Source organism: Ostrea edulis, chromosome 10 (genome assembly GCF_947568905.1).
Source record: "Ostrea edulis chromosome 10, xbOstEdul1.1, whole genome shotgun sequence".
Taxonomy (NCBI): domain Eukaryota; kingdom Metazoa; phylum Mollusca; class Bivalvia; order Ostreida; family Ostreidae; genus Ostrea; species Ostrea edulis.
In genome coordinates this window covers 5,052,686-5,067,638 of record NC_079173.1, presented here as the reverse complement: position 1 = coordinate 5,067,638, position 14,953 = coordinate 5,052,686, and the positions used below count along the sequence as shown (strand labels likewise).

At 35.1% G+C, this 14,953-nt stretch overlaps 1 protein-coding gene across 1 annotated transcript; it reads right to left on the bottom strand.

Annotated features, from left to right (window-relative positions):
- Positions 1–679: 679 nt before the first annotated feature.
- Positions 680–14,680, bottom strand: LOC125666336 (protein white-like). Its single transcript, XM_056151732.1, has 20 exons — positions 14,650–14,680; positions 13,501–13,668; positions 10,245–10,293; positions 9,691–9,880; positions 8,839–8,910; positions 8,580–8,678; positions 8,125–8,291; positions 7,078–7,149; positions 6,716–6,818; positions 5,962–6,063; positions 5,820–5,848; positions 5,241–5,346; positions 4,701–4,838; positions 4,275–4,367; positions 3,953–4,010; positions 3,519–3,596; positions 3,268–3,373; positions 2,621–2,721; positions 2,145–2,218; positions 680–1,570 (listed from the first exon to the last, which is right to left on the bottom strand). The coding sequence occupies exons 1-20, from the start codon at positions 14,666–14,668 to the stop codon at positions 1,466–1,468; spliced, it is 1,929 nt and encodes a 642-aa protein (XP_056007707.1). The 5' UTR covers positions 14,669–14,680; the 3' UTR covers positions 680–1,465.
- Positions 14,681–14,953: the final 273 nt, after the last annotated feature.

The following is a 14,953-nucleotide window of genomic DNA, read 5'->3' as shown; positions in this document are numbered from 1 at the left end:
ATGTAAATATAAGAAGTAAATTTCGTTTTTGAAAATTCATAAAGGTGTGATTTGCATATCCAGCTAACGTTATTTATTAAATAAAGTAATTTATACGATACAAAGAGCGTATTCATCTGCTGGAGTTATTCATCTTTGTACACCCACAGAAATTGAAATGATTGAAAAACAAACAGTGATAAATCTCATTAATCTCATAAAGAATACAAAATGAAGGGTATAGTATAGTAAACACTGACCCCTGGAAACACCAGAGGTGGAATCAGGTACCTAGGAGGAGTAACCATAGATATATAGATGCTATGGCAGCATACACTACACATTTAGTTATGTTGGCTATGCTATCATAGGTATTAAAGCAATGACATGACAGTCACTAAGCGGAGTAATACGTAGTCAAATTCAGCAGGTAAAGAACGGTCCAACAATAAGTATGAAACACATCAGACAGCATTCGACCCAACAACAGGTTGTAATTGTAAATAAGATCATAACGACTATAGACTTTTCGAAATGCTGATTTTAAACGAGACTGTTGAAACCCCTGTAAGAATACTGGGCAAACAGACACTGTATCCGGAATAAACTGTATCCGGAGTAAACTGTATCCGGAATAAACTGTATGTTGTCGTTACAAAGTGCAAACAACTGCTCGTTGAAATGGAGTTACGAGTCTAACCATAGTTTTCTCAATTTTATTTGATAACACAACAAACAGGACAAGACAAATCAGTAAATAGGGACTTCTACAAGACTGTATGTGTACTTAATTTCGTACTTAAAATTTGGCACAATCAGAACCGATACCCTGTTCGCCGTTATCATAATATACCGCCTTTTCTGTCTTTGATACTGCATAAATAGAGATTTTCATATTTTAGTGCAGCCATGAATAAGTATTCCTGCTTCATCGCCAAATGCACCAAAATATGAATCCCGCTAAATTTAAAACACATACAGTATTCGGATTTATAGTCCTCTGACGAGTCACAAAAACGTACTAATGTTAACGTGACAATTTTCTACATGATCATTATCAATAAACATGATTTGGAAATATATAAGATACCCCATACATCTATAAATATACTAACAAGGCATCAACGTAACTAAATAAATATAAATATATAACAGCGAAAGACTAAGGTGAAGAAATCTATTGCCATTAGTGTCAACTATAAAGAAAATCCAGTGAAATAGAATCACGGCTGATAGACAACTGCATACAGAGTTACCCTTCATTATTAAACCAAGGGTACTATGCACGTGCTTTCACTTCATTTGTACTAAAACAGTCCTTTCCTTAATCGAAAACTTTGTCTATCTTCGAATGCACTGTTCCATAATAACATGACAGCGAACTCCTTTAGACTAATCACAGCTACCATTGGTCTTGTTACTGACAAATGTCCTTGAGCGGAGAACTTGTTCGATTAGGTACGTGAACCCCTGTTGTTAGCAGGTCTTAACATCTGGACAGCTTAGATTTAATCAGTAAGATGATGAACGCTAGAATCCGGTACACCACGGTGATGGTACATAGCATGACGAGATCAAAGTTGAAATTTTTCTACAATGGAAAAGAATGCATCAAAACATGCTTAAAACATAAAAGTCCATAACCAAACCACGCTTATTGCGGAGTGACATTTATTCCCTACGAGAAGAGGATAATGAAAACGTATTTGATATAACGGAAGTTTGGTTACAACGACGCGTTTTTCGCTTGGTCCTGGAGGTTCGCTAATACCGTGTTTTACTGTAGAACTGACATCAAGTGTTTGAAAGCATTACATTCGGTATATGTAAACAATTAAAAAAAGAAATTTGAATTTTGAAGATTCATAAAGGTATGAACTGCTACGTCATACTACTTCATGACTCACGTTAGTATCAGTGAAATAACGTTATTTATCGTATTCATTAAGATTCATCCACGCAAAGCTTTCACCTACAGCACGTTCACAGGAAATGGCGATCATTAAAATTTGTAAAAATATTAAAAAAACAACAACAACAACCCATTGGAAATGTGAAATATGATTATTACACTTCGGCGTTTACAAATGCTTGTATTTTGTTTTGTTTGTATATTGTTTATCATCTCATTTGAATTACTCGTTTAGTGTATATTAGCCACTCACCTCTTCATAGTTGAGACTCTCTATGACTAATTTCCCTGTCGGAATACACACAGTAGAATTCATCTCATCACAACCTGCAATGAAAATTCAACGATTAAGTATTGTAATAAAGCATGATTTAATGCTTTTGTGCATTCAATGTCTGTTCAACATATTTTCAGACATGTTTTCTAACGCGTATAGACTGCATATGAAAGGTGTGTAGATATTCCGAGTTTTACACTAATTGTAAAAACTTATTTGTACATATAAATATTTGATATATATTTGTACATGTAAATGTTTGGTATTTATTTGTACATGTAAATGTTTGGTATTTATTTGTACATGTAAATGTTTGGTATTATTTGTACATGTAAATGTTTGATATATATTTGTACATGTAAATGTTTGGTATTATTTGTACATGTAAATGTTTGGTATTATTTGTACATGTAAATGTTTGGTATATATCTGTGAGAGTTTGAGGTACTTACTGATGTGACTGATGTCTCTCCACTGATTTGTAATCATCAGCTCATTGCTGTATAAAAACCACGATGTATACTTGATCCATAGAAAATAAACTGGCACACTCCTGCAATAGAGAAGACACCCCGAAATCATAACGTATTCTATTGCCTACGTGACAGTTCAGGAAGTTTCCCGAATTTATTAAATTATGAAACATAAATAGATATCTAAAAACTTAGAAACTACTGGTTTTTTTGTTGTACATCTTAAATGAAAGGTGAAGAAAGCGAACGGTGACCAATCTCATAACTCCTATTAGCAATACAAAATAGAGAGTTGGGCAAACACGAACCCCTGGAAATACCAGAGGTGGGGTCAGGTACCTAGGAGGAGTAAGTATCCCCTATCGACTGGTCACACCCGCCATGGGCCCTTTACCTTGATCAGGTAAACGGAGTAAATGAAGGTTATCAATTTGTTTGAAATTTGAATTTCGTGTTTTTGTGGTATATACCCGCGACCGCAAATTCCCAATAAACACAGAATATGAACATCGATGCAGAAAACATTAACATCAATTCCTACATTAACATGCTTAATGTTCTCAAAACGCGAACTTGTACACGAAAATACCTTATTCTACCGTGGTGTGGACGTCACGCAGACTCACCCGTTATTAAGAAAATATCCTCCGAAAAGAAGAAATGGCGTCATCAATAGTGGTCCCAGTGTCAGAGCTATGGTAACAGAGGGCGACGCCGCAGAGATTGTATACCCTGCAAAAGGAAGCAATCAATTATTATACGACGAGGGATATTTCAGGGTCCATGGGAAATGGAAACACTGTTACCAAGTTATGAAATTTAAAACAAAACGACAGTAAGCACCATTACAACTGCAAAAGATCAGAAAACTACTGACCGAACGATGACGCTGCAGCTGACGTCAGGATTGAGATGATGGTTGCGTTCACATAGGCGTAAATATCGTGTTCCAGGCCTGAAAAATCGAAAGTAGAAAATTAGATTTTGTGCTACAAATTTCGTTACCGTACTGATATTAGCGTAATTCATATTTTAGCGCTTTTTGCGTTGGAACAAGAGCGCTTTCTCAAGGTTGCGTTAGAATTTCGCGGACTGCACCTAATTCTAGATGCGTTGAAATACATGTACGTACAGTGTATGAATATACAGTCTAACAAAAAAGTCGTACGATAGTCTAGCCGATTAATAGGGAAGGGGGTTGCATCTACTCGGAAATACATTTAGCGGTAAAAAGAGATATCATGAACAAGTACAGACTATATTCATCACTGACTATCATATATGGTGTTCCCAGAAAAAGGAGAAACTCACCACTCATCCAGTACACAATGGCGATGATCATCGCAGAGTTCGTGACGATGAATGGAATCTAGAAATAAGAATGCATTTAATTAAATCTTTGATGGTGTGTTTAATTAAATCTTTGATGGTGTATTTAATTAAATCTTTGATGGTGCATTTAATTAAATCTTTGATGGTGTATTTAATTAAATCTTTGATGGTGTAGTGCAGTATTATGCTTCAAAATGATCACGACATTGATTGAAATGAACGGAAACTGAGAGGAGAAGGGTCTTCTCTGTCCAAGTTTAATTTGAACAAGAGTTAAGCAAATAATGAATTTGCAGCAAACCTCGACAAGCATTTTGGTGATATAATACACATCCACTCTGTATAAACCTGTTCCGTGCTCTCTGAGAAATACAGGGATTTCTTTCGGGAAAACCTACAACACAAATTCATTTTTCAATCCAATTTGATTAAGATGCACATACAAATTTCTATAATTCTGTAATTTTATCCTCTTATGATGAATATGCTCGCGCTGATTGTGACATTTGAGCGTGGTGATTTAGTAATACAGCGTATAATCTGAAACTTTGTCATATCCATGATTAGAGAAGAAAATTAACAAATTTCTGTCGAGTATAATTTTTTTCTGTAACGCTAATTCTTTTCAAATACTTCAAAAATATGTATATCTACCCAATATTATTTCCCACTCCGTCAAAGAAGTGGGGAAAAAAACGGTATCAGGAAAAAAAAAATAACTACTTACATTTAGGACGGGAAACAAGCTGTTGTATGTAAAGCTGATGATGAGAAGAAAGATAACTCCGTTTATATTCATAATATCCTCTTGATGGTAGTCATTGGTCGTCTTTAGATATACCAGTCCAATGAACAACGCGATAATCTGTAAACGCAAGCAACATTAAAGAGGCTTGTAATATGTGAGACCCCAAGGAAAAACCAAGACAACAAAGAAAATGGAGGTTGGAGAATCAGTATGTATCATACAATTGCCCAAAAATGAATTAATAAATATAAACAAAATCACCAAAATGAGCTACATTGTTTTAGCTTTGTGATTTTACCGAAATTAATCTATTACTTACTAATGCTTGGATGACAGAAATTAAACTATTACTTACTAGTGTTTGGATGACAGAAATTAAACTACATGTATTACTTACTAATGTTTGGATGATTTGACAGAAATTAAACTATTACTTATAATTTTTGGATGAATTGACAGAAATTAAACTATTACTTACTAATGTTTGGATGAATTGACAGAAATTAAACTATTACTTACTAGTGTTTGGATGAATTTTATTTTGACTAGCATGGGTTCTCGTACGGTCGTTATCCACGTTCTCCACATGACGCACCTCAGCTGTTGAAAGTATGATGGCCCACTACTGCAAATATTTATAATTATTGATAATCTATGTCCATTTGTTTTAAGGAAATAATTTCAACAACTTTATGTGTTTTAAACGGAGCCGTGGCTTGGTTCCTTAACATATCCAAATTACATATGTAGCTACCGGATGTTGTTTTATCAAATTCCCAAAAAGATTCAGAGTTTGTAAATTTGAAAATCCTGTAACTAACGTGCAAGAATTGTAAATACTGTTTCTCTAATATGTGTAGTCTGCAGATCGATTGCCATAATCATAATCAAAAGTCAGAGTAAAAATCTTAACCCCCCCACCCCCACCCCCACCCCCCAAAAAAACGAACAAGAAACCCTCGGGAATAATAATAACAAGAAACAGTGCTATCTAAAAGGAGGGGAGTGTATGTTTCAGAACTACACGAATCAAAGTGTGGCAACAATCCTCAATGTTTTCAGCATTTATTGAGGACGGTTCCCTGATGTCCAACTCACCTCGATAACGATTGGATGGATTCTTCCAGCTGCAAAATAATTAACAATTAATATATTTAGTTTAGAATATGGATGTATATCAATGCGCATGCTTGTTATTATTGTGTTGTTTCTTTCGCGATTATCTGAACAGCATACTTACAACTTTTTCTGAGATTCTTCTTTCATACGGATCCATGCTCTGCTCGTAATGATCGACTTTTTTGGATGCTGTAACGTTGCTATTGTAGAAGTCACAAATTTTCTGTATTTAAGAAAAATTTAGACTGAGTATATCATTAACACTGCATTAAGATTCATATGTCTCACTCAAATGTACATGTAGGTATTTCACCCCTTCCCCCGCCCCGCCCTTTGTACTGTTTTATCTATTATTGACCCACATTGCTTAGATGCACATTCTATGAGGGTCGTTTTATTTTTTTGCCAAAAAGTTCGAGTTCCTGGGAAAAAGCCCTAGGTCCGCTTATGCCACCGATCGAATCATTTGTGCATATCGTAAATTACGGACGACGAATTCTCTCAGATTCGGATTCTTTATTTCCTCAAGCTCATCGGTTATAAATACAAAATATTTACAAATATATACAAACGACGAATTCTCTGTGACATTTTTCATTGATGAGACAAAAATCAAACATGGGTATCTAATGATGGAATTCTCGATTTAAAAAAACTTTTAAAGGGCGAAACTTGGACAAAAGTCTGAAATGTTTCTCCCCAAATTTCGACCGCTCAAATAAAGGAAAACTCAGACTTAAGTTTAAAAAGTTTACGAGAAACCCAAGTCTGATACTAGTTACATAAGCCTGGTACTAGTTACATAATCCCAGTGAATGTACTAACAGCATAGAAATGTTACAGGCGACAAAGACTCTACAAACACTCAATCTTACCTCGACCCGTCCCTTACAATCAGTTTCATATCCAGGAACTATTGCAAGTGTGAGTATAAAATGATTGGCTGGGTTATAGTTTACTGGACATGGATGTCCAATGCTGTAAATGAAAAAAAAAAATCAAGATGTTTAACTTTCCCAAGAATTATGCCAGGCTAGTATTTAAAACTCGTTCTTTCTATAAAATAATGAAAACTTGTTTTCTATGAAACGATATCACTCGTTAGGTTTGTGAAAAGGGACAATCTTCACCCTTGATATGATGATGAATCGTAGTGGGAAAGAACCTTCAAAAGTTATTCTTAAGAAATTGGATCATGATCTTGTTACTTTTGATGAAGACGATATGTCAATCTCACTTTTTGAAGAAATCCAGGGCATGTGTAACAGGTCCCGAGAATGCCACTTTTCCTTCGGCCATGAGTATAATTCTGAAAGGTGAACATAGTTTATAATATAATATAATATAATTTAATGCTTTTCTATTTCACCGCTAATATATATATATAGTCCCGTGGGGATCCGGGTTAGAATAGGTCGTAAGAGGCGAATAGATGCGGCGGTCCTTCAGAAGGGACCGCAAAAGTCTCGGTTCTGTATTACAGCAGGTGTGGCACGATAAAGATCCCTCCCTGCTCAAAGGCTGTAAGCGTCGAGCATAGGCCTAAATTTTGCAGCCCTTCACCAGCAACAGTGACGTCTGCGTACAAATGAAAAAATTCTCGAGAACGGAATCATTTGAAGCTGCAAGTTTTCGGGTCTCGAGGAGCTTTCAGGGATGTTTGCCCATACATATACTGGTAAAATATGTAAGGATTTTTAAATATTAAATTGAGACGGTGATGCAAGAACACAATGATATAAGGCCTCAACTGTGCGCATTTCTTATGCGCTGTAAATTGAAGGTTTTTATAAGGGGCGGGTCTGTAGCTCTCTGGTCTGTCCCAATATTTTCCCAGAGAGCTGCATATCTGCAGATAACAGTATATAAATTATTATATCACGTCAGTATAGATACATCAACCATGCTACATTTGTAATTCTTAATTGGTACGTGTACCTATAGCAATGATTCAAAGACTGAGTGATCACTTTGTGTGTGTATCTTATGTTAAGAATAATTTTTTTTAAAGGAAAATACTGTTTATAAAAATATTACCTTCAACAAAGACATTGAGAGATCAATCACCTGCATTTTTCTCATTTTAGTTAAGACGTGGTGTTCATTACTCTCCGAATGCATCAAGTTATCACTCAAACAGTAATCGCGTCTTGCACAGGCACAAAGATGTGCATTTAGTCACGTTTACATCTGTGACGTGATGGATCATGTCTATTCTATAAATAGTACATGTATATACTATTTTTGGCTAATGTCCTACATTTAGAATATAAAGTTCACGTACTCGTCAAATAATTCAAACACTTCAGAAGAGGGTTGGTGGACGGTGCACATAATCGTATGTCCGGTATGAACCATTGTTTTTAGGGACTGCACCACGCTTTGAGCCATGAACGAATCCAAACCGGAAGTAACCTCGTCACAAAACATCAAAGGGGGATTTGTTATCATCTGAAAAATGAACCGCAGGTTGAAGGCAACATTCTAAAATCTCACGAAAACAATATTTATTGCGCCTTCATCAGTAATATAATTATTGTTATACAATGAATGGAAAGGTAATCATCCAAGAAATAATGAAGTTCGAGGAACTCGTGTTTGAACAATTTCTCTGTACACTATGAATATGCTAATGAACCGACAGTCATGGGCCCAATGAGACAGTCCCCCACTGGATTTTACTGCATGAATTTAAATTAGACCACACTTTCCTAAAAGCAGAAGCAATGTCTAGGTTACCTCGGATGCAAAAGAAAGTCTCTTCACTTCTCCACCAGAAATTCCCTTTACTTTTCCTGGGACTCCAATCAGTGTATCCGCGCATTTAGTGAGACCAAGCTGTACAAGTGAATTACAAATAATTCATAATTTCTAGATTTATCAATTTGTCAACAAAAAACCCCCAAAAAAATCCAGTAACAAAGAGAACAACGGCATCCTTATATATATATATATATATATATATATATATATATATATATATATATATTATTTTTACCTCTTGTATTACTTTTTCTACGCGTTGACGTTTTTCGGCTGTTGAAGTTCGTCCGTCCATTTTTAGCATTGCCTGAAAGATTATAAAACTCGTTACTGTAAAATCACGATCATGCACTACAAAAGAACTTACGACCAATTATCGTAATGCGTAATTACTTTATTCTTTTAAAGCTGTTTGCCATTTATGAATAATGAAATGGAATGCAAAAACAAATAGAATGAGAAAAAACAAAACATTTACGAATGAAGTAAAACGAAGTTCTAACTCGACGAGATTCTAAACTTTATTATAATTAAAAGTTTGTTTTTGGCCCCAGATTCTCTTAGTAAAACGGTGTCCTAATTTATAAGTTTTCTCTACATATATTGATATAATATTCATACACATAACGTAATGTTCGGTAATGTAGCTGATGTGGACGTTTTTGGCAATGTATGCGTGAAACTGTTATAATTTCTTCTTTATATTTTGTGTGTGCACACACGATACGCTGACTATTCTTATCTTACTCTGACTATTCTTATCTTACGCTGACTATTCTTATCTCACGCTGACTATTCTTATCTTACTCTGACTATTCTTATCTTACTCTGACTATTCTTATCTTACGCTGACTATTCTTATCTTACTCTGACTATTCTTATCTTACGCTGACTATTCTTATCTTACGCTGACTATTCTTATCTTACGCTGACTATTCTTATCTTACTCTGACTATTCTTATCTTACTCTGACTATTCTTATCTTACGCTGACTATTCTTATCTTACGCTGACTATTCTTATCTTACGCTGACTATTCTTATCTTACTCTGACTATTCTTATCTTACTCTGACTATTCTTATCTTACTCTAAACACGAGATGTTCACGAACAGTCATGGTTCCAATGAACAGGTCATCTTGCTGAACATAAGCCGACAGATTAGCCATTTTCTCTTTCTCCATCAGTACGCCATTAACTTTTATATCCCCCTGAATGACTAGTGATCCTCTGTTTCTAAACGTCAGCATGTTCATCAACGTAGTCTTCCCAGCACCACTGAAAGCAAGTGCGATTAATGATAATAATGATAAATAAAATAAAATAAAATTCTGTAAACGTCAAACATGACGTTTCCGGATAATCATCATTTTTTTTTTTTTTTAATTTTAAATAGAGGTGTTTGCTAGATGAAAGGTGAAGATAACGAACAGTGATATATCTCATAACGCCAATAAGCAATACAAAATAGAGAGTTGGGCAAACACGGACCCCTGGACACACCAGAGGTGGGATCAGGTGCTTAGGAGGAGTAAGCAGAAACAGGGGTGTTTTTGGGTTTGCTAGATTTGAGGTAAACAGAGGTGTTTGTGTTTGCTATATATATCTCAGGAATTTCTACATGTACAATGTAAGTAATTACCTTGCTCCCATAACAGCTGTAAGTCTGCCGGGTTTTATTATTCCACTAACTGAAATAAGAAAAAAGAAAAGAATAAATTTGACATACAAGGGAAAACACGCGCCGCCGTAACTGTATAATGGTATTATGTCGTGTACAAAGGACAACACTTCTCAGGGATTGCGTTGTCTGTCTGTCAGAATCTAGAAGAAAAAAGGTGTTGTATTATTTCGTAAGCGTAGTCTTTGTGTGACGTTTAGTCAAAATTTATCACGAAAATGGACACTATTGCAGCTGATACGTGTGTTCCATGAAAATCTGGTCCGTGGTGTTTCATACGGTATCAAAATGAATCCACTCCAATTGGAGGGAATGCAAATCACACCCAATAACTGTAAGACTGTAAATACAAGAAAAGAAAAGTATCGAGGGCCAATCATAAAATCATATGACGATATAGAATAGGTCTAAAGGATGTCTCTTTTAGTGATCGAACATCTTGCTCCATAACGATGACCATTTTTTAAAATATTGGTATGAGTTTATGAAATAAAAGATAAATAAATAAAATCAAATTAAAAAAAAACAAACAAAAGATTAATTCTATTTGCTTTCTATAAAATTAAGTCAAGATTTAGATCCTCATTATTGTATCGGTTCTGTTATTATCATAGAAGAAGCATTTACCTCGTTAGGCTAGATACATAATCGGAATAATGGATCTAAGTTTCTGCAGAAATTAATTTCTAAAGAACATCCTTTAAGTATAAAATATGGTGTTTGATAAATATGCACAATATTTTCTATCACAGGTGTACATGTAGATGTTCGCCCTATCATTTGCTATTTTTAGTTTATGTATGCAACAGAATATTACAACAGTAACTCTGGACATTCATATTTTACCAAACTATGTCATGATATTTCCAAAGTTCTTCATTTTTGTAACTTTTTTTACATTGTGTGTTTTTGTGTTGTTTATCATTTGACTTTTCTATCCATCTTATTTTTTTGTGTTTATTTGATTGAAGTTAGTGGATAAACCAACATAAATGATGTTTAAAGTAAAGATAACAAATTGGGGGTGGGGTGGGGTGGGGGTATTCTTCCCATAGACCTAGTTTATACCTGTTAGGTGATTGATATTCGGCTTAGGGTTCTGTTTTTATGTTCCTTTCGATGTTTTGTTATACTCAGACGGATCTATATCACCAGTTTTAAAGTATGCAGATAATGGCTAAGTGGATGACGTCACCACCTTTTGTTTTCTAAGAAAGGCTTATTGCTAACCAGAGATTTGACATATTCAACAACCAATAGGATTGTCATGCAATTTTCATGAAATCAATCTTGTGCATTTTTGCCGCTTTAGTTTGATATCTGAATATGGTAACAATGTCACTTTGACAAATATTTCAATGACAAGATGGATGAAATAATCAAAAGGCAATTAACTCTCTGATCAGTTGAGTGCTTTGACAAAATGAGTGTTAAAGAAGTTTATATTCTCTTTATAATAAGATTGATGAAGTAATCAAGCTAGACTGGCTTAATGCCTCTCTGACACCAAACATAGGAAAATGATGGATCTTGATAATATTTTGTGGTGATCAAGAGTGAAATATTATTGAGAGTTCACTGACATTGGTGTCAGAAGGTCAGAGAAAATTTTCAGGTCGATAGTGGAGAAAGAGAGGTCACGTAGTCCGACCATCGTTACCTTGATTCGAGTGTGTGATAATACATCATTTACGTACGTAATTAACAAAAGATCTTGATGTATCATATGCTAAACTGCCATCTTCAGCTGAACTTAATCAGCAAAATCCGTTAGCTTTTCATTGTATTGTTTCATTTGTCGCTATTTTCAAGGTGATATTCACTTGTCATAAAAATCCATTCAACTCGAAATTCGAGTGCACGAAAACGACAAAAAAAAAAAAAAAAAAAAAAAAAAAATACAAATTAAAAGAGATAACGAAATAGAAAATAGCGAATTTAGAACTCGGCGAAATAGGGTTTTGTTTTTTTTTTAATTAAAAAAAAATAACTGTGTGCGAAATCAAATCATAAATGGATCTCTCGAAATAGACCGTCAAAATTTATACTGAAGTCTGAAATTTTGACTGCTGAAATAAATTGAACCTCAAACTTAAGTTTGAGATTTTTTCAAGAAATCCGAGCCTGTTAACAGTGCTGTTGGTGATCTACGATTAAATTGGAACAACCATGAAATGTATCGTTTCAGGAGTCTGAAAATCAAAAATAGACCTCAGAAATAGAGGCAAAATTCGGTTTCTATTGATGAAAGGTGAAGATAACGAACAGTGGTCAATCTCATAACTCCAATAAGCAATACAAAATAGATAGGCAAACACGGACCCTTGGGCACACCAGAGGTGGGATCAGGTGCTTAAGACGTGAGCCCTATATCCTGATCAGGTAAACGGAGTTATCCGTAGTCAACATCAGTGTGCCAAGAACGTCTTAACAATCGGTATGAAACACGTCAGACAGTATTTGACTGATCTCACGTTACACGCGTTATGTTAAACATTGCATGGTAATTCAAAATTGTCTCGGTGTGAGATACGAGACACAAGGAGTATGATAATAATAATACCCTGTGTTGTATAAATTAAACAGCCAACAGACAGACATAAATTGACTATACCCAAAGCTATAAACAAGCAATATATAGGGTCATTTTGTATGAAGTGAATAACGTATGATGTTTGTGGTCGTATCCCCTCCTCGGGTTCCTGGAACGTGTGGTGTATTTTGTAGAACATCTGCCCATAATGCAGGGGAAGGCAACCTCATTAACGTATTGGTAACACATATTTTGGATCTAGGAAGGAGGAGATTTAAAAAAAATCTTTTTAATGCATTCGTCTAGTGCAGATTGCATAGCTTAGACTCTATCAACGTTTTATCACTGGCCCATAATTGCATCTTGATGTCATCAATTATGATCGCCACTCTTCCACATAGAGACATTTCGTTTTCAATTTGTCATTTTACTTCTTTTCTTGTCCTTGTAATTTTGAACTTTGCAAACCCCTTTTTCAAGCAAGAGCGCATAGTGATGTTATCCAGTCATTTTGCTTTTTTAAAAATAAAATTTGTCAGTTTTACTTCAGACAAAGAACGCAGTGCATCAAAAATAGATAATGCATGTCAATTTTAGATTTAAAAAAAAAACAACAAAAAAAAAAACGTAAGATTTTGCATGCTATTTTTGCCAAACATTCTTGTCTTTAAAACGTTCTTTTACCATTTGTTAGAATTCTTTTGGGCTCCACGTCCCCCTTGTTACAGAGACAGCATGGCTTTCTTTTCGGTAAAGCAAAGACGTTGCAGTTCTTCCAGGACAGGGTGACAGGATACACCTGGCTGCTGTGGTCCTCATCGTAATCTTTCTGCGGAAAGCCCAGCTCGGGATCTAGTAATGGTGACAATAGAAATAGGTGTAGGAACTTGACATGCTAACCTTATGAATGACAGATAATTGTAAGATTTACACATAGTCTTCTCTGCCATCGGTTTCCATTAAACACATTTTCACACCCCTTTCTGACATTTTAGACAGTTTGCGGTTGTTCTACAAACTGATAAAACCCCTTGGTGGTACATACGTGTATAAGTGATCTGTTTTGTTCAATAAAAAGGTTAACACATTGTATTTATTGATTTAATTTATGATTAGAAATGAGTAGGTTTCAAACAGGTTGTATACGAAATGCATAATTGTAAACCTTATATATATATATATATATATATATATATATGATTTTGTTTTACTTCAGTTAAATAGGAATTTTATTGTAATAACCATATCTATTTTTATAAAACCAGCATTCCATTTACTTTACCGTGCTATTTCCAAAATAATTTTGATCTGTGTTATGACAATATTTGAATCGCTATATATTTAAAGATTGTTTATGGATAATTACATATATAATGCAAATTCTACCGAAATTCAGGAACACGAAGAGCCGCATCCTACAATTTTAACATAACTATAGAGACCGTAATAAACCAAAGTAATTAACAAAAAATATAATTCATTACGTGGTTTCAAAGCGCAGGAATTCTGCACATTAACCAATCACTAGAATCAAATCCCATGGAAGAACATGACCCCGCGTTCTAGGAGGGGGGGGGGGTACGGTTAGCGGCGTGCATGCATTCGCTTCTCACTGCCACGACGACCCGAGTGTGATCCCCGTGATCGACAATGGTTGTATGTGAGAGGGTGATGTGGTCGCCCACTCGGGTCTCTTACGGGTACTCTGGTTTCCTTCCACATCGATGACGCTTTTGCACCAACATCCGAGCCGTCGAAAAGCATTGATATTAATTGTTTGTTAATTGTAGTGATATAAACAGAAGATAATAAAACATTGATTAAGAGAATTACCTTGGTAATATTCAGACATAGTTCCTGCTGTCAGAAGACCGACACACCTAAGGTATTTGGGGTTATATAGTTAGTATCTACTCATTGTCATTGACTTCGCAGGATAAACCAATCATATTCACTTGGATGAATTTCAGTGTGACGTATCTGATTTCATCAGCTGATGTACAAAACACAGCCATGATGTATTGGTCAGATGAATGTCATTCGAGCTGTTCACAGTCAACGGATGCATTGTTACGTTCATTTACCTACTGTTCCTTCATTAAAACGATCAATGAGATGCGGAAGACGACATCTTTAT

Bases quoted from the DNA above. Each gene is read 5' to 3' on its own strand.
- LOC125666336 (XM_056151732.1), bottom strand. The intron at 3,597-3,952 runs GTGAGTTTCTCC...TCGATTTTTCAG, and splicing joins CATTGTGTACTGGATGAGTG to GCCTGGAACACGATATTTAC. The intron at 3,374-3,518 runs GTCAGTAGTTTT...TTCCTTTTGCAG, and splicing joins AGCTGCAGCGTCATCGTTCG to GGTATACAATCTCTGCGGCG.